The 21,247-nt window shown below is 38.9% G+C and overlaps 1 protein-coding gene across 1 annotated transcript in view; it reads right to left on the reverse strand.

The window, feature by feature from the left end:
* KIF26A (kinesin family member 26A) overlaps positions 1–21,247 on the reverse strand; it is a 49,306-nt gene that overhangs the window by 14,622 nt on the left and 13,437 nt on the right. The window contains exon 3 of the mRNA XM_053475429.1: positions 8,822–9,005. Coding sequence (XP_053331404.1) covers positions 8,822–9,005 — 184 coding nt within the window. The remainder of the gene's footprint in view (positions 1–8,821; positions 9,006–21,247) is intronic.

Below are 21,247 nucleotides of genomic sequence, written 5' to 3' on the forward strand. Positions count from 1 at the left end.
ATTGGCCGGTCGCATAAATAAGTTCTCTTGTGGTGCTAATTCTATCTTTGCCTGGGGCTTAACCTTTGGCTACACATTGGGGAGAAAAAAAAAGAGACTGAAAAAAAAAAAGGAAAGTGGGGAGAACAGAACAAAGCCGACAAAAGAAAAACTAAGCAGCGATTATCTTTAATGGTTATTACCTGGGCGTGAATGTGTTATTATTATGCACATTTTAATTGCAACCTCTGCCCACCCCTTCACTGCCACAGGGTTTGAAAACCAGACTGGATGGCGAGCGAGACGGCAACACAGTTTAACCCCTCGTGTGCCCAGAGGTTAAGGAAACACACCGAGGGTTTCGTCAAACCCACGGGTTCTTAAATGGTTAACCAAAATGTGCAATGTCAAGAAAATCCCACGTATATTTTGTTTTCTCGAAGTAATTCATTGCTCCTTTTTTTATGTGTACATGTTCTACTTTTTTTTTTTGTTTGTTCTCCTTAGTGTAAAATAAAATGTATTAAATAGAAAATAAATTCAAATAAATGAATCAAATAAAAACAACAGTATGCGATTTTGAGTTATTCTACATTTCCATAAGCAATTATAACAAACATAATTCCGCTAATTAATTACATTAAACTCCATGTATTTTCTCTTTTTTTTTTCTTTTCTTTTTTCTTTTTACCCATTTGCCTATTTTGTATGAATTGGCTTTTTATATTTGTGATTAATAGTATTGATCCGAAGGTATATCCCCTGCCTATATCTATATGATAAATTTACAGTACTATAAAATGAAATTTTTGGGTTTTTCTGTATAAAATAACCAAACGGACTCGGTAGGGATGGAATGGTGCGATTTAAGGCACTATCTTTATTTTCTATCAGCCAAAAATTGTATAGTCAGAGACTCAATTAATGGGCTTCAATTTAAATAAATGGCAGCTAAAATGAAATAAACGAGCTAGGTTAATTATTCATTAAGATCAAATCTATACCTAAGTACAGGAGCCCGGCACGTAGGTTAACTTTAACTCTCGCCCAGAAACACACAAAGCAAAGACGGCATTAATAGCGCGCTAATTAATTAGCTGTATTCTGCCATTAAAAAAGCAGTACATGCCCAAATAATTGAAAAAGCAAAAATCACTCTTAACATTAAACAGTGGGGTGGATAAATCTCCCAGAACTAATTGAATGGCAATCCTTGCATAGACTGCAATGGGAAAAAAATAGATAAAATAGATATATTGGTCGAGTAATACAATAAAATGTATTACTGTTATTTATCTAATTATTTCAATTGCTGCCATGATTGCCATACAATTACTTGTGTAGAGCGCTACGGAATATGATAGCCCTATATAAAACAATAAATAATAATAATAATAATAATAATAGATGTATCTCTGAAACCAGCCCTATGTTATTGCAATATATATATATATATATATATATATATATATACCCCATAGGGTTGATATATATATATATATATATATATATTATTATTATTATTATTATTATTATATGGAGTCTTTATTTTAAAACAGTTTTTAAGTGTAATATTTTTCACCGAAATCAGGACATTGTCAAAGTTTTTGATATTGCGTTCTGAAATCGTGGAAGTTGGAACTTGGATACATGTGTCTTTCTGAACCTGTTACAAAATAAAGATTTATGACATCATTGCCCTATAGCTAGGTGTGATAATTGTTAACAGCCAGAGCAGCCTATATTAAATACTTGCCCAGTTTTTCAACTCTTTTACCTACAAAAGAGCGGGTGTCACCTGCCTGAACGTAAACCGATTAAACCGCGACCTGTTGCCCCTGGAGTTACAGGGTAAGTGGAAATGGCACTTTAAGAGCCTAGTCCTCCTGTAATTACCACTGGTCCCTGGGGGTAAGAGCTGACACTCATTTCCTCCATAGTTTAGGGAATGCTACGTTGTGAGTTCTTTGCCATACGCTGGAAGGTACTGTACCGTGCAATTCGGCTTCGAGGGTCCTTTAATTGTTAGTAAAAGAATTAACGAGCCCAAACGACCAAGATATTCTAATGACAGCGAGGAGGCGAAATGCTTTTAGGGTCAACTTTAGTCTGATTAATACTGTAAGTGGGGCTCGGTATGGGTAAGACGCACACGCAGAGTATCTCAAATGCTGGTTAATTAATAGTGGTTACTGAAGGTGAAATCTTTTACAAAAATGTCTATTTTGTGTTAAAAAACGGAATACTTTCAGACATTCGACAGACTACCCCACCTGCCATATGTGTGCTGGCCACACTTATGGAGATGATGAATGGACAATTGAGAGTTTGGTGGGATAGAAGTAGGGTCAGAAAGAATAGAAGATCGGAAAGTGCCTGATGGAGTCTCCGATTACTGACATTTGACATTGGTCATTGCCATGAGTTATGATGTCATTCATATGTATCTAAGTGAAATCATCAATGAATAAGGTTTAAGAAAGAACAGTTACATACAAAGACTACATGTACATGCAACAATAAATAAAAATATCATTTCATCTAATGTACAAAGGCATAAGCCAGCCAAAAACAGGAGTGGGTAAAACGCATGTGAATAAAGGATCTAGTCTGGTCAACTATTTGTATGTGAGCCCCTTGTGGCCAGATGTGGAACTTCATGTAAAACAATAATTACCTAAAATATCTTTCTAAGAGCATTCTAAGAAGAAAATGTAAAAAAAAATGTATCCTGAGTAACTTCTAACAAACTTCTCCAAGCAATGAGCTTAATAGCACCCAATAATAATAATATTAATTATTATTATTATTATTATTATTCGGATGATAATAATACCTTACTGTATTTTGTCTCTAATCACATTAAATTCTAAGATATTATCCTTAAGGATCTCCCGTTCCATATATATATACTTTATTATGTGACATTTAATTCATTACAAGCCTTTTTTTAGCACAAAAATATATATATGTAGGTTTTTACTCCGCAGTAGAAATAACATCAAAAGGGCAAATTTCCATGGAGCCAGCTTACAATTTAGCACCGTAGTCATTTCGGACCATATAATAAAATGAGAAATTACCGGCAAAAATGCACTTTAGAAAGCCTAAAATCATTTCTTACTTTCTTGGCAAAGAAAATAATGATTTAGACTGCTTCCCCTTTTTTCCGAGCTTCTAATAAGTCTCTTATTGTGTAGGGCACTAACCCCCCCACCCCCACCCCCCATCACGCCTGTACATTATAAAACATATACGCTGCCTCCTGTTCGCCGCCGTGGTAGGGAGATGGATGTGAAAAGACAGTTCCAGAAATTAAGTGAACCTTAAAATAAATGAAATAGCTGTTTCAAAAGTGAATGCGCATTGTTGGTGACAGATTCAAGGCCGACCGTCTATAAAAGCTGCATGAATCTCATCTGGCTTCCCCTTCAGCGTCTAAGGGAGCTTTTTTTTTTATATCCATAAAAATATTACAGCTAAAAATAATATAATCAAAATGACTAATTAAATGTATTTCAACCTCTTTGTTAACAAAGAGACCTTTAGAAAGATTGTGAGACATACAATGCGAAAGAAAAACCTTCCTTAGTACAATGGTTATTCCGTGACAGCTTCATTTTTAGAATGGCTTTGTGTTATGGGTTCCTTGGGACATATAGCGTTCCTCGAGCAGACAATCTGCCATCAAAACCCACTTAGTGGCACCAATGCTCCAAAGCATCTAAATAATATCGTCAAAAGCAGCCGAGACATCAGGCGCGTAAATTTACAGTAAAATCACACATCTTACTAACCTATGATTCCCAACGCATCCATCGGTAATACCTTTAACGGTTCTAGAACATTGTACCCGAACATAAACGGATACAATATGTCCTGCTGAGCTTCTCAAAGGACTATATAAGAAAGACTTGGCTACTGACCAGACCCTGTCCAGAAACCATCACTCAATTATAGTCCAGAGCTCATCACTAGAATGGGTGGGAGGTGAGTCGTTTTCCCTCGGGCTTCTCCGAAATAGGGCCAGAGGGTCCGCTACTTTCCCGTACTTTTTGAATTAACTTGGTATTCATGCCCAACCCCAAAATCCAGAGGCGGCATGTTGTTTAAGTAGGCCGGCTAGGCTGAGTCCTTTCTGTGCTTTCTACAAGCTATTGTAACAAGTAGGGCTGTAGAACACTCTGATTAACTCATATGAACCAAAGAGTCTGAGCTCCTAGAAAGGAGGGACATCAGGGGATGGAAGAAGTGTGTCGCGATGTTGGTGCCCATAGGGCTATCTGCCCGTGGCAAAGTGGTCTGAAGGCTGACACCACTAGGAAGAAAAAGCCTGGCGCCCTCATCCTTTAGGCACCCCGGGAAACCGCAGCTCATACCATGACAGCCCTAATAGGAATAAAACAACCTCATCACTGTATATTTACTATAAAGGATCCTGTCCTGGTGTAAATGAAAGATTCACAATACCCCAAGAGCTAGTTTTGTCATATACACCAAGGTTGCAGAAACTTTACCCATCTAACAATGGGGTTTGTATCAGATGGTCCCAAGTTACCCAATAAAGCCGAATCTCGCAAGGGCCCTGAGTCTTATGACTTCCATTAGAGTAGTTTACTGGGTGCGCCCCACAAATGTCACCGCGCAGAATCGCTTTGAACGGCACTGGCGCTTTAAGGAACATTCGTTCCCGCGGCTGTATGAACTCAAGTATTCCAGAGACTCTTTTTCCAATATGTGCTCTGTATAATTGCAGCACTCAGGTCTAAATAATGCTAACTGACTCGAGATAAATGCATGTATGTCCTCCCCTTTCATCACGCTTACGGCCGTTATTAGATTACTGCATCCAGCAACGACACAGAAAGAATTCTCTATTGATCCTGACCTTACTCATCAAACGTATCAGAAGCCTTCCTCTCGCCCCAACCAAATCTACCCCCAGCTATAAGGGGATTGTGTGCATTTCTGTAACGTCCTTCGGAGCGTCTCTCCAGCGCTAAACTCTCACCACATAATGCACCTTGGAATAGGAAAATTGAATGCGCCAAGGTCACCTACATTAAACTAACGAGAGCTTTCAGGGGGAAGAAAAACATCGGGTCTTTTGTGCTTTTTAACTATTTAAGCCCTGCAAGAGCCTGCAGCACAATGCCGCTTCAACACGGAATTTAACCATTTCAGTGACAGGAACAATTATTCGAGGACATACGGAAAATACTAACCCTACATTTTATGGAATAATTACACAAACACACACACACACATATATATATATTATTTTATTATTATTATTTACTTATAAAATGTAATTTTCCATATGCTGACTTTCACAATTACTTATTATACAACTGTCACACAACTGCGGGTACCATGGGGCAGTTGGGGAAATCCTCCGATCCTCCCTGACTGGCCCAGGGTGCTTTAAATTGAATGACGGTCTGTCCTGTTGCAGCACCGGCCGCCATTGCTACTCCTACGACGCCCCCTCATCTGACGCGGCGGATATTGCGGTAAGGCGGGTGACTGAGCCCGCCTCCTGACCTGCCCACTTGTGAGGATGGCTCCACCCTTTCCCACCTCTTACCACACTCCCCAACCCAGTATGAAGTCCTGAAACATTGATGGGATATAATAATACTTTAGATTGTAAGCTCATGAGCGAGGCCCCAACATTACTGGCCGGGTTCTCAACTCCTGATGTATCTGTATACATTAATGTATATTTGTTATGTATGTGATAACTTCCCCAATTAAATTGGCGCTTCATAAATAAAAGGTAATAATAATAATAATAATAAATAATCGACTTGAAAATGCCTAAGCCTATGAAGCTTAAAGGGAACATCCAATCCCCCAACAGCCTCACCAAAGATCTAATCAACGCGTATCGCTTAATTTTAATTTGTGTTTAGGCCTGTGTTACACTTAATGAGATGCAAACTGCAGCCGCGCTCCCCTGTACCAAAAAAAAAAAATTGAAAAATTATAAAGAAAGCTCAATTTCTCTTTATCATTGCAACCAGCGTCGCGTTCAAAGCTAAAAAAAAAAAAAAAAAACCCGCTATAACTCTTTCTATTCCCAAATGTCGCCATTCCTTTAATTCCAGAATCCAATCAGCGACATGATGCAATTTTCCTAACGTGAGCTCATATCTGCGCTCCGTTTTATAGCGCTGTTTCATTTCTACCGTTTTAAGAGCTAGTGTTTCGCTCGGTAATTATACGAGCCATTCCCCTATGAAAGTTGCAGTTCCTTCGGTTGCGGCGTGAATCTAATTACGGAAGAGCTCGCGCGCTGCCAATACGTTCCTCCGCATTTAATTGAAACTGACAGATATGCATAACCCTTGCAAAATTGGTTTATGGAGGATATTTCGTACAAGTTGTTTATTTGCTTCCATGACCCGCAGCTGGCAAATGTTATTTACTAAAGAGAGAACGCAGGTAACAGTGGCTGCCGTTCAAGCAATATGGGGGTTTCGCTCGAATATTTTCAATGTCAGCCTAGAATGAATGACTGCCATTTTTTTTAAAGGAGCTGTGGGATTTCTTAAACTATCCTCAGATACTCCTACATCATATAGAGAGAAGTAAAAGAATGCTATCTGCCATTTTGTTTTTCGCTTTAATGCTCCCTATTTTTTAAAAAAACTGTGTTTAAAAGTTTATTGAGTTACGCCAGTTGCCAAGAAACAGAATCCTGTCACTCCTTCAAAGCCCTCCCCTACCTATTACATCACAGCAGCCCGACCACCTACGGCCACGCCCACCTACCGTTTCATGCTCCTGCACTTGAAACAGCAAAGCTTTACAGATCCACATTGACAAAGTGATGGGGAGTGACTGATAGGTGTGATGAGAGCGATTAGAAGAGCTCTCTCTGTGACGTGAGAGGTGGGCCAGGCTCAACCGTGAAGACAGACAGGATTCCCAGACCCCGCTGAAATCTTTTCAATTAAGATGCATGCAACATTTGTACATATTAATATGAGAATCTAGGAATTTACGGTAAAAACGGACTATGTGGAACAGCACCTTTAATGAATAGAGCCTATAAAAACGTAGGATTTGATGGTAGATGAGAACTTTACTCTGCCTGATTTTCTCTTGCTGTAGGACACAAGGGCATCTGTGAAATTAAATGCCCAAAATCACTGAATGATTTTAAAATTGAGACCCTAAACACACATGATTAAGCAAAAATAATAAATAATCAGCAAACAAGCGCCCCCAATTATTGCAAGTCTGGTTCTGAAATTAACTGATAAAATCCCAATAATGACATGTCCCTGACCAGTGTCTCTAACGTGCGTTACTTCTACCCTTGTTTGGGCCAGAGGGTCCTTGGAAACCTTTTTCATTCCCAAACGTACTGGAATTCTATAAGGAACTCTCATAAGAGCAAAGCCAGCACATCGACGATATTTAGATAGGAATTCAAATACCTTGGTATAAAAAAAAACAGGAACTTAAACAGTTAACCAGATGTTGCCCAATAAACCCCTTTTTTATCATTTATTTAGATCCCCTTAGTGCTCTGATGCTCTACCATAAACATATATGATTTTTTTTTTTACTTCTTTACGATACAAAGAAACTGTCACCGATCCTCGCTAATGACGGCACTTATGACCCGCTTCAATGTGCGGCTCAGATAGACCCTCTTTAAGAATGAGGGGGGAAAAAACACATTTGACATAAAAATTTGTCAGCCTGCGCTGTAGTCGGGAAATAGAAAATTAAGACGCTCTTCAGCGTTCTCGATGAAAGGATGTCTTTTTAATGCCACCGGATGATAAATTACACTAAGTAGCACATTAATGTCAGAGATTGAGCGTAATCCAACTTCTTTCCAGTGTCATCATAAAACTGCTTTCAGATATCATTTGTACCGTTCCAACATTAAATTTAATAACATCCAGAGAGACCACAGGGGGAGAAAAAAAAATCAGTTAAAAGAAGCACGCCGCATTGCCTCATTGCTTTTAAAGGGTACGTTTATGTAAGCGGATGGAACTGTTTGATGTTTCCAACATATTAATACACGGGGTCGGTCGTTTGCCCAATTATATTTATCAACGGCGGGTGGATTTTGCAGTCCTTGCGAGAAAATCTCAGAAGGAACACACAACGTTGCATCACATTTGTTTTCGGTTGGACACAATGCCAATTACAAAATTGCCCCAAGTAAGATGGCGGGAGATGTATCGATCAAGAGTAGCAGTTGATGAATCTGGATGGATATATCTTTGTTTTCCATCTGTTTTTCCCATTGCAATGGATGGGTGGTAGGGCTACCATCTCAAGTCAACCAGTATCATTTTAGGGCCCAGACCCTGACCCTATCACTTGACTTACTCTATGTTAACAAGAGCCCACCGCTCTTCAAGGAGGTAGGGAAGTATAGCTTTACCCCAACCCCCATGTCTTTACGTTGAATACATCTGTAGTCAAGGTAGGGATCTGGAGGTACATCTAGACACCCTACGGGCCCCTCCAGAGGCTGGGACCCATATTGCTATACCGGACCCCTGATGTCAGCTCTCATTGGAGGATTATATATATATTCTGAAAATGACATCATCACTTTAAAAAGAAAGACATTAGATGTATACGTTGCATGACCCAAAGTATTGCGAGTTCCATCGTTGATGATCTGGAAATAAAATTATATGTAAAATACTAAAATATCTTCACTATCTTAGGACACGTAGATTCCTTTGGATATGACATTTTGTGTGCATATAAAACGAGCACATATTATACGTGGATATTATATCTGGATTTGACCCCCTTTACGAAAATAGGGGGTCAAAAAAAAACAAAATTCACACCTTACCTTTCCCATTCCTGGATTGTCCTTGATCTTTGATACAGCTCTCATTAAACACGGAGGCGCCGGGGGAGGGCATAACTGAAGGATCCCGCTAAAATTTGTCGAGTACGTCAAATATTCTCTGGAACGAGGCAGAGGCGGGTGATACTTCTTGCGCTTCGAAGACAAGTTGAGCTTCTGCGCCGCTCTGTACGAACAAACGGGAATAGAACGGGGGGGGTTAATTTAGGCAATGGAAACAGATGTTCATTGTCATCTTCGGCTGTTTAACAAATCAAGCAATTTTATTCTAATCACATTCCGTAAGAACACGCTATCAGGAGACCCATACAGGCAAATACGGGCTGAAATATAACCGGCGAGGTACTGACTTAATCTGTCCCTCAGCTGCGTTTTAATTATTGCGTAACTTTTTCATACGACGGCTCGACAGCTGAGTCCAAGACCAACAAAATCTCATTGACATCATAAAACGTTGGAATGGTCCCACAGGAACTCACGGGACCAGATGGGCACGTGCGATCCGGGCCGTTAAAAACGATATACCGCGCTACAGCGAAACGCGTCGTCAATACATTGCATTCCCGTACATAATACGAAGACTGCGCCGGTGGAAATGAAATCTCTGCTCCAGCCATATACTTTGTATCTGATCTAGCAATTTCCATCGGCGGCGAGACGTTTCTTCTTCATTATCTGACTCTTTAGAAGAATTGTCTCCAAAAAAAAAAAAGCTTCCATTAAAAAAATATGTAAACTGAATGAACGAATTCCTTCGGGTTCTACAGAAAGAGAAGCCTGGATGTTAAGGTGGGCGATGAAACCGCAAGGCGTCTTACGGATTTTATTTATTTTGTTTCAGATCCCTGCAAAAAAAACGTTCAGTTTTTGCATTTAGCCTATAAACCCGGTTTTTTTCCTAAAGTAAAAAAAAAATAGGCATTTATTCCATTTTATTTGGTTAAAAAACCCTTTTTTCACCATTTAATATTTTATTTTATAACGTTGGAAGCATGGGTTATATACTTATATACTAACGGTGCTGCAGGTAGCTTAAGGGCTATTTGTAAACCCCGTGGACGGCAGAGGCTGCCAAAAAAGTATTTGATTGATCAAATTGATCTATTTATATTATGATGTTAAATATTTTATGTATAATGATGTGTTTGTTTGCTCTCGACGCACACATACCCTGGGGAAAGCCATTACGGGATTTCTACTTTATTCTCAAATTATCTGTATATTTTTTTCTGGACTAGTAAAAATAGCTCCGAAGATCCACTAGAAAAACCTTTAAATATTAAATGAAAAAATACATGACTTCCGATGAAAAATTTGGAAAATATATGGGGCAAGCTTTTGCCTAAACTGTCACTAAATTAAACTTATCAAATATCATTAAACTGAAATAATTTGTGTTATGGGAATCCTCATTAGAAATACCAAATGCTGATAAAAAAAAATGCTGTTATCTATTATAAACAAAACATAATTTTTATTTAAAAAAAATATTAATAATAAAAAATAAAAATAAAAAAAATCTAATTATAAAATCTTAGTCTTTCATACCAAAAAAATGATAATGATCTCCATACCTCCACACTATAAACATGATATATTGCTTATTCATCCAAAGGGTACCTCCAAATGATGTCATCGCCAGCAAGATGGGAGAAATTATAAACTTCTTAATAATGTGTTTTTAGCCTTAATGTATTGACTTATATTTAGGTATAACTCCATATGAAGATCATTTTTTGGTCATTGACAGGGTATATTTGTCTTGATGATGGATTCCTAAAATGATGCGAGTGTATAGGCATCACCGCTGTGGATCAATAAAAACCAACGGAAAACTGAAGCTCACTTAGAGACGCTTAGAGTCCATCATTCGTTTATTACGCATGCCAGATACACACAGCCAATAAATCTCCGTCATTTCACCCGCTGTGTGGTCCTATGAAATCATCTTAGATGTCCAACGCCAGAGCGTACTTAAGCTGCAAACGCAAAGGTTTATACATAGAAACTCTGTTGGCAGATCGGCCCCATTCGGCCCAACTAGTAACCCATTTTTCCTGCTTTAAAAACTCAAGCCTTAACCAGTCCTTGGTCTTGTCTTAGATTCAGGAAAGTCATATATATATAGAGAGAGAGGGGGGGGAGAGATATGAGGAGAGAGAGGAGATAGAGAGAGGAGAAACAGGAAGAGAGGGGGGGAGAGAGGAGAGAGAGAAAGAGAGAGAGGGGGAAGAGAGAGAAAGAGAGAGGGGGAGAGAGAGGAGAGAGGGGGGGAGAGAGAGAGAGAGGAGAGAGGGGAGGAAGAGAGATAAGAGGGAGAGAGAGAGAGGAGAGGAGAAAGGGAGAGAGAAAGAGAGAGAGAGGGGGGAGAGAGAGGAGAGAGAGAGAGAGAGAAAGAGAGAGAGGAGAGAGGGGAGGAAGAGAGATAAGAGGGAGAGAGAGAGAGAGAGAGAGGAGAGGGGGAAGAGAGAGAGAAAGAGAGAGAGGGGGAGAGAGGTGCCTACATTGAACCCTCTAGTTTTCGATTAGATGACTTCTTGTTCTAAAATGTATCTTCTTTTCGGAATAAACTCCCCTCCTGTACTTTGTTGAAAATATGAAACATTCTGGTAGATTCCAGCAATATGTTGAAGTCTCTCATGTTATATATTACTGCCGGTGCTTTGCTGCCGTCGCTAAATTATGTTGTTTTTTTCTGCTTTTCCTCTTGGAACAAGGCATTGTTGACTAAGACACTTAAGGAGGATTATATGCACACATTTCCTGCTTCTCCAACTGATCTTCCGCTTTAACTAAAAAAGAGCTAATTCCGGTGCTATTAGTACCTGACTATTAGATCAGCTTCTGTTCATCTGCTTTTGTTATTATTCAACAGGCAGATTAACTTTAATCCATTCTAATTTGTGTTTCTCCGAGCAACAAATGCCCAGGCACGATCTCCACATACGTCTTTTGTTCTTTTTCTCATCCTAAATATTCTCTCAAAAAATAGGCTTCGCTTCTTACAAAAAAAAAAAAAAGAGAGAGAGAGTTACCAAGTCTGTTCAACCAAGAAACTGAATGGACAGCTGATGTCCCAATTGATTATCCCTTTATCCGGCTGGTTTTGTTTGAGAAGTTAATTAAAAAAGAAAAAAAAAAAAACTATTATATGCAAAAACTTGATGCTTCGCTGCTCCGATCAAGGATCCAGTAAGGATGAGAGGCCATCAGTACATTCAGGCTGCTTGCCTAATCTCATTCACGTTCCTCGTTTCCACCCTTTCTAGAGAATTTAGAGAATTGTATCTTAGAAGGTTTTCTTGAATTCTTATATTCTGTGATCTCAATGACCTCCGTGACATACTGTCCATGGTGCTTGTTATATGAGGTCTTGAGTTCTTAATTGGCAACAAAGTTGATAATGTGGGAGGAAAACATGATGATTTATTGACTAACCAGTGAGGTGACACAAGATAAAACATCTCATCAATGTGTTCTACAAGGCTACCTTGACCCCTTTTTGTAGAAGAACCTCAACAGGTTTTGCCCTTCATAATGCATTTCAGTAGATGAAATGTTTCTTCTCAACTCATTGCAATGCAGAGTTTAGCGAATACGCAACATCATGAGATGTGAGGATGCAAGGACCTCCAGGTTTTACTGCTTCTCCTCTTTCACCGGCTTTCTGTTTAATTCGAGAGACTAAATAGAGTGTCCGTGTTACGGCCGAAACATTACAAAATGAACACTACCTCTAGGATGGCAAGAGTATAAAGGGTTAAAGTAGATGCACCTCGTTCATTCAGGGTGGCAGTGAAAATCAGCCTGGACCCAGGGTAAAAAATGATGGTGGACCAATGCCAAAAAAATACGTCTCACCAGGTCGGTATGGTTCAAAATGTTACATTTTCCGCGGGTTACCCTGTTGTACCCTGAGGCCACATGGTCTACATTGCTTAGTTTAAAATCCAGTTCCTGCAGTCAGTTATAATAAATGTTGACCCCCAAAATTTTGACTCCATGAAAAGACAGAGAAGACAAAACAAAAATAACAAAAACTGCTGGTTCCCCCGTGTGTTGCTCTGTTTACATTCATCAGGTCGGAACGGGGCGCCAACGGTAACATCAACATTCCTTGCGCGTAATGGCAATTTGTTGACAGAAACACGACACCGTCTATTTTGTCTGTCCCTCTACTTCAATCTGTCAACAAAATATAATTACGCTGACAGATATTGTAATAGGTCAAAGCTTTCAGATGTTAAGGTTTCATGATGCGTCGTGTCCAGCAGTTTACAAATGGGAAAATGATAGCAGAGGTTGCATTGGTTGTTAATTTGGATGAAGACTGGGAGAGGCAATAAATATCTTTGTTGCCATATGCTGAAGTTATTTGTCATCGTTCAAGTTAATCTGGTATGTCCATATGGCAGTTTAAAAAGGTATAGCTGGGCTTGCCAGAGTTGGCTTGAGCCCCATGCTCCACTCAGCCAAGTTCGACAAAAGTTGAGGAGTGCAAGCAGGTTTTTAACTACCTCAAGCTCTTCTTCTTCTTAAGAATTGTGGTCCTTGGGGTCTTCCATACAAGCATCTTTCTTCTGTTTCTCTATGTTCAGCTTGTCCATCATGGGAGAGGCTTCACCTTGAGTGGACCACTCTCACGTGTTCCTCGTCCACATCTTACCCTTCACGCTTTCTGCCCTTTACGTTTTCTGCCCATAACCTACCCAAAATAGCGGTTATTATTTTTTTAGTACCCCGTTGGCTGGATTGGCAACCTACAATATGGCTCTCTTCACTAGCTTACATATATTTGCCCAAATAATAATTTGATATCATTTCATAATTTACTCGTTCTTATTTACTTATTAGAACAACTGTAGGGTTTTTCTAATGCCTCATTACGCTAGAAACCAAGGAATCATTACGGCGTTGCCGGCATATATTAAGCATAAAGACGTTTTATTTTTAATTTCCTCATCATCGCTAATGGAGTGAAAATGTATCTTAAATAGGAAGCACATTTTAATGGTCTCTGGTAATTGAATGGCACCAATAATGGCCCAACTGAAAATTCAAATTATTATCTGCAAAACAGAAAAGAGAAATCGTTGCCATGTCATAGGAAAGAAAACAAAATCTAGCTACCATTTTTCTGGATGATATATTGAATAGATTGCGAGCTTGCAAGAGCAGGGCCCTCTTCTCGCTCGGTATTAGTATGTGTTAATGTGCGTCAATGTTCTCATCAATCTTGTATGTCATCAATTTTAATCTTTAATTTTCTTTAACTTTAATTTTGATATGGCTATGGAATCTGCTGCCCGTGCTATAAATACAATGTAAGATAATATAAAATATTGAGCTATTTAACCCAACAGGTTGAGGTTTTCTCTCTTCCCTTCAGAACAGCCGGTTTATGCTCATTCATTCTGAGAGAGAGCCACCTTTGGAAATTGAAGACAATCCTGGCCATTTGTTAGATATTCCTGAAAACCTCAGGACTTTGAGGATTGAAGTTGAGGGCCATTGGCCATGGATACCTAATATTCCGAACTCTGACAAACTCCCAAGGTGCTCCTCCAGACATTTTGAGAGTCACAGTCCAAAACATTTAGGAGAACCCCTTGATCTTGACCATAAACGAGAGACTTGTGTCTTAGAAACAATAGGGAAAAAAAGAGAGGAAGGCACAGATTCTTCTTCCATCATGTGAAATAATTAAGCGCTTCTATGCACATATCATCTAAATAAAAAATCTCTATGTGTAATAATAGCGCGGGCGATAGAAAAGACTGGATGAGAGCGGAGCAGTAAAACAAATTGAATCGTTCCAAGACTGTAAAATGAAAAGCACATGAGAGATCGCTCTTTGGGAACCCAAGGAAATGCTTTACAGCACCGTTAACGATGTCCATTCAGTTTTATGGGTCTTGTGGGTATCTCAATTCGCTGGTTATATAAAAGAAATTAATTTGTTCGGCTAAACACGCTTATGCTCTGCGAGCGCTCCCAGCACACAGAAGCCGCGATAAATGTTACAACAATACAACAATGCAACTTGATAAACTAGCAGCAAATCCCGCTTCCGACATTGTTTCGTATTGGCATATTTTAGAAACACATCCGAAACAATGCAAGCATGTGTTTTTATCGTCTTCCTGGTATACAAGGTTACCAAATACCTCATTCTGGTTTTCATGTGAAGGAGAATTGTCTTTGCTCCCTAATTCCTCCCATGACCACCACTGAAAGATCACCCTGGTCAGAGTCTTCTACGCTGCATTCTTTGGAATCCGTTTGGAGAAGAGTCAACGATCAAAGCTCGATCGTGAAGATTGTTCCTTGATTATTGTTGTTCAGAATGTGGCATATGAGACAAACAGCCAAAAAACAGAAGGACTATTTAGGAAGCACAATGTGAACAATTAAAAGGCCCAACAAACAGATAGCTCTCCAACTGTTGGCTACCAATTCCAAGCTGCTCAATTGGGTCGTTGGCCCAACACCTACTGATTGGGGATCACCAGTCATGGGAACAGTAACTCAACAAAAGCCATAGAGCAACATAATGGCGGTCCCATGTACTATTGTGTATTTCTTCGATGTCATATAATAAAACGTGCAAGCAAAATGTTTGCCGATATCATGTTAGAGGCAATAAGTTATGGCTGTCTGTCTTCACTGCCCAGGCTGTTTAAAATGTAACATATTTCCCAATCCCATCCAAGAGAGCTGACACATAACCAATATTTGTCCGATGTTTTATAGTAATAACCCTAACCAAGAGGAAATTGCTAAACTTCAGTCTTCCAATTTGGATTTCTGCTAAGGAGGCGCACCCAACGGATCTTTCCAAAGCATTCGTCAATAGTGAAGACAAAAATGGTCCAACAGGTTAACAATCAACTGTTTTAAGGGTCAAGCACATAAAACTCTATTGGTAAGACTCTCTCCACCTGTACCGGAAAAAAAAACAGTTTAACCGGTCATAGTTCTCGGGAATTTATGTACGTCTTGACCACAGTTCATAAACTCCCGGTGGTTCCCTCTTACCAATTAATGGCGCCGCACAGTTTATTTTTCCCTATGGTTGAAGATATACTGACTGCTTTTTATTTAACTCTTCCCCCGGTTTAATGGAAGTTGTCTTTTACGACACCCTGGAGAGGATTCCGCTCAAAGCTCAGTGTCAAAGCATGAGATAAAACTAACATATGGCGGCTACCAAGCCTTTGAAATATAAAGTAACAACGGACAGTTCCCGACCTGGGTCTTTATTACATTTTGGGCTGCGCAATGACTCTGTTTGCAATATAAATAAATATGAGTGGCCAGCTTGATAACAGAAAAGGACTTTTTTATATAAAATAATAAAATTCCTCTATTTTTATTTTTTTTACCAGTGAGATCCCGGCAGAAGACCCAGTTAAAGTAATATTTATTGAGAAAATCAACCAATCATAAAAATATAGCATGAAAAACAACACAGAAACCCCACAGTGGAGTCATGAAGGAGCCAGCAAGGATCCAATCGGTGTGTAACTTCTGCCTAATGTTCTTGTCATGCCTGGTCATGGCGTACTCCAAGGAGGCATGTTTTCAGGACCTCTCCAGATGTGCTGAGGTGGGCAAAAATATAACTTGTCCCAATGGGGGGGGGACTGTTGAATATTGCCTTTGAGAAAATGAAAAATTATTAAGAATCTCAATTTCTGTTAATTTAATTATCTCTATTTTGTCTCGAAAAGGTCTTAGAAGGTCTTAGCTTGGTGTAGACTACTATGTTTACAACTTTCATCTCTTCCACGGATGTGTAATAAAGCGGCATTGTGGGGAAATTCCCATTGTATGTTCCTTATTGTTGTTTCATTCTTCGCACACACACATTCTTTACACACAAAAAAAAACCTTTCGAGGAACAATTACATTTTATTTTTACAAGTACGGGAACACTAGAAGAAACATTCCAGTACGTAAAGAAATACTTTCAGAATTGAGGCATTTTCGGTATGTCATGCGGCGTTACGGACGGCGAAACCCGGCATGCAAGATCAAAATCCAGGCAGCAGCTGCCAGCACGGCTTTGACCCATGAATGAAAAATCTATAGGAGCCGACGGTTAACGTTCCAGAAATAAATGCAAAGAAACAGCTGAAGCAGACTTGGAAACTAGAAGCGCTTGCTCTGTCCGTATGGAAAACGGTCTTCACCCAGTATGAGACCTGCAAGGAGGGGACGTACCTGCCCAGAAACCTGCTTAGGGGGCAACCTCCTGCAGCCAGGGGCAAAAAAAGTCAATAATGTGCATCAAGGTACAGGGGTTGCATTGGGGCCTGAGCAGTTTGGCCCTGTTGGGATTTAGACCTGACCCCATCTTTGGTCATATCAGAGACATCCCTCTCACCCTTTAACCCCTTAAGGACAATGGGCGGTCCCAAAACCCATTGAAAACAATGCATTTTGTACGTGCTTTGTCATTAAGGGGTTAAACCCCTCGAGGCATCAAGAATTAAAGGAATCGAGACATATACAGTAAGACGTCCAATTTCGACCAACGGGCCAGACCTTTAGCCAATCAGCGCCGAGACAGACTCACATCGGAGACAGACTAACGACTGTCCTCACAACGAAGGAAAGCGTTTTCGAAGATCTATTATAGACAGAGAACTCGACGGACTCATGGCTTTGTCCATATCTGCAAAAATGAACTCTATGAAATAAAGTATCGGATTTCTCCAAATCACCCCCAAAATAGAATGTAGAAAAAAAAAGCATTGGTTTTGCCTGCATTTCTATATTATTTTAGCCCAGTCTTTTGTTAACCACTGAATGTGCGCAAGCAAAACAGACTAATTAATCATTGGAAACAAGCAGGCTTCTTCTCTGGCACATTAATCATCTTCTGCTGGGCGATGGTACCCACTGATTGTTTATTTATCCAGCAAGTCATGCATTTCTTTGGGGGGGGGGGGATAAAGGAATCTTTCTGCTGCTTCATTTCCTTTTGACTCCATGATTCGCTCTCCTGGTCATAGCCAGGAAATGAAATTCTGACAATTTTACTGTGACCGCATAATTAACCGTTTCATGTGGATTATGACATCGTCACATGAACGAGCGACAGACGCGTTAAATTAATACGTTCTCCGGTGAAAGTCACCCAGAGTTTCCATGGTTATGGTATACAAAATCACTCCGTTCTCCTTTATATATATATATATATATATATATATATATATATAATTTAATTTTTTATTTTTTTTTATTATGTGAAATATTTTTTTCCCTTTCGTCCCCTGTTTGTTTTATGTTTTTTGTTTTGTTGGGTTTTTTTTTTTATTTATTTATTTTTTTTACTAGCTTTTGGCATCATATTGCAAGTCCGCAGTACAAAACACCTAATCCGACCTAGACAGTGCACACTACTGTTTGCTTTGGGCAAAAGAGCTATTATGTTCTTTGTAATCTCGTCACAGAGACAAAAGGCTATAATCACAAATAGTCTGCTTGCATATGGCTACTTAAACCTGAAAAACAATAGCCTCTCTGTTCTTACCATCCAATTATCATGGTTTAGGTAATCATTTTCCCTTTAAATTTAGATGTTACTGTCCCTTTTACTTAATTAGAATGTAGGGTTATTTTCTTTAACCCTTTGGCACCTGGCCAATACATTTCTCACCATTATTACTTCCATGTAATATGTAAGTATATTATATATATATATATATATATATATATATAACCGTATATATAAATATATATAATATATAAGTATATAATATATATATATATATAACAAAATATCCAATGGTAAGTAAACATGTATTACTTACATGTAATATGTATACTTATATATAATATATATAATATATATATTATATATAAGTATATAATATATAGATAGATAGATAGATAGATAGATAGATAGATAGATAGATAGATAGATAGATAGATAGATAATATATATATATATATATATTATAAGAAAAGATCCAATGGTAAGTAAACATGTATTACTGGTATTAAAGCAAGTAGAGCCTATCTACTAGAACAATTTAAACTGTTCTGTCTCGGCGTTCGAGCTCCATGGCAATGCCGGAAGAAAGAAGGAAAGAACAGTTAAAGATTTTTGATGAATCAAGTCCCACGGGCTCCTTAACCAATTCCATAACCATTCGCCATACATTCTGACCCTATACAGTGTGACTTGTTAATCAGGCTGTGCAATTTCCCTTTAGACTACCTTTCATTTTGACCAGATAATGTTTTTCGTGGCACTTTTCTATGGATAGAAGCAGAAATCCTTCTGGGAAGGAAGGCGAGTTCCTTGAAACATCTCCTATTTCCTAGGCTATAATTTTCAAATGCAATTTTTTTTTATGTATCGCTGACTTGATTTCAAATGAGAAAGCAGCGCGTCTTACGAATCGTCTCTATCGTTGAATTGAGATCAGGGGCCATGGAGCTGAACGACCTGAATCCGCCTTGTTTTACAGCAATTCCTTTAAAGGAATGTTGCACTTTTCTGAACCGTGATTTTCTTTGTTTGTGTTCCCGTTTTTCAGCCCTTCTAGATAAAACGTGTTGTCTACGTGTTGTCCGCCACATAACATAGACATGGCCACCGGCAGGATACGTGTGACGTGTCGTTACTTTTTTTTTTATACTAAAGGGCATATCCATATCTGCTGGAAAGGCAAATCGGCCAAGTACGGGACCCTGATGGCCAGGGGCCCTCCAGGCATTTAGGTTGGTATGCCAAATCGCCAGTCCGCTCTTGCATGGGAGCAAAAATGCATTGTTTTCAATGGGTTTAGGGGCCGTCCATTGTCCTTAAGAGGTTAAAGGCCAAACACGGCTCCCGTGTTAAAAATTTGACCACCTCCGGGACATTCGAGCTGCACTTCGGCCCAACATACAGTTCATAATTCAATAGGCCCTTAAAGGGCGAATCCTAATCTACAATCAAAATAACCACAAGGGTGACTATTGTGTTCTAAAGATGCTGTTCCACTAAAGACAAAACATTGATCCAATCCTTCACGGTATTCTTTCTTCTGAAGGTTTGGTCACCTAAAAAACATTTTCAACGGCAACATGGCAGGCAAAAATGATGAACAAACGCAAAATTTTACACGTTTAACCCCTTAATGACAAAGCCCGTACATGTACGGGCTCAAAATGCATTGTTTTCAATGGGTTTAGGGAGCGCCCATTGTCCTTAAGGGGTTAAAGAATTATTTCGGGGGAAGACTTTTAAAAAAAAGTGTCCTTTCAACAGAGGATGTGGGAAAAGGTCCTTCAAAAAAGACCCCAAAGTAAAGAAAGTGTCTCTGCTTTGGTTTTATAGACATATGAAACTGCTTGAGCGCATCAAAGAGCTCATCAAAGTATCGATTGCATCATCAATTGCAAAAAAAGTGTGATATCGCGTCTCCTTTAATAGAACAAAGGCTTTGGTTGGCAATACAATAAAAGAAAAATAACAGCTCTTTCAGGAAATAAGTTTTTTTTACACAAACAAGAAAGAGAGAAACAAGAAAAATCCGTGAAAAATAAACACTTCTGTTGTGTTAGATGAAACGACATCTGCTTGGCACATGCCGACATGCCGACAGCCGCGTACGCCAACATGCCGACAGCCGCGTAGCATTCACATACGAACGGGATATTTTAAGCTTCGTATCAATTATGTGTCCAATAAATCTAAAAAAAAAAAATGGATTCAACCTAAAATCAATCTGGCCTTTTTATAACCTTTACCTTAAATGGCACCGTGCATGCCACAAATTGGGGGAGGGGGGGGAATATTAAAAAAAAATATATATTAAATAAAAAATCGAAATGTGATTTTTCTGTTGAAATACCAGTGCCAAAAATACTTAAAAATAAATAAAAATAGAAATAAATTATTAATATAAAATTAGCAGTGTAAATAAAACAGCTCATTTCCATCTGACAGATTTTGAATCCATATGTTTTATACAAACCCAAATGTTCAACGGAAAATTGATTTTTTTTAAAAATGGAAAGCCTTTTTTTTTTCTAACTTTTGATATTAACATCAATTCAGAGTCACTGTCAAGTAATTCACTTATTTTTTTTTTTCTCTCTTTTTTGCTAGCGGTTCTAAATTTACTGGCGGACCTGGAGTTTCTGATTAGCCGCAGTGAGAGATTTTTGGTTTCGTTCTGAGAACCTGACCTCATTAGACGCAGAACTTCATAGAAGAGAAGTAGAGTAGAAGATGAATCATGCATCTCCCTAACGTTTCACGGCGACGGGACCGGTGGTATTTGGCTCAAAAGTGAAAAGACTTAGACATAAATGTTATCTTTACCCACTAATGTATAGATCGAAACATATCCTAGACTCATTTCAGATATAGCGCGGTGCAAAATGGGATAAAGTCACCTTGCC

The sequence above is a fragment of the Spea bombifrons genome, chromosome 9 (genome assembly GCF_027358695.1).
Source record: "Spea bombifrons isolate aSpeBom1 chromosome 9, aSpeBom1.2.pri, whole genome shotgun sequence".
Taxonomy (NCBI): Eukaryota; Metazoa; Chordata; class Amphibia; order Anura; family Pelobatidae; genus Spea; species Spea bombifrons.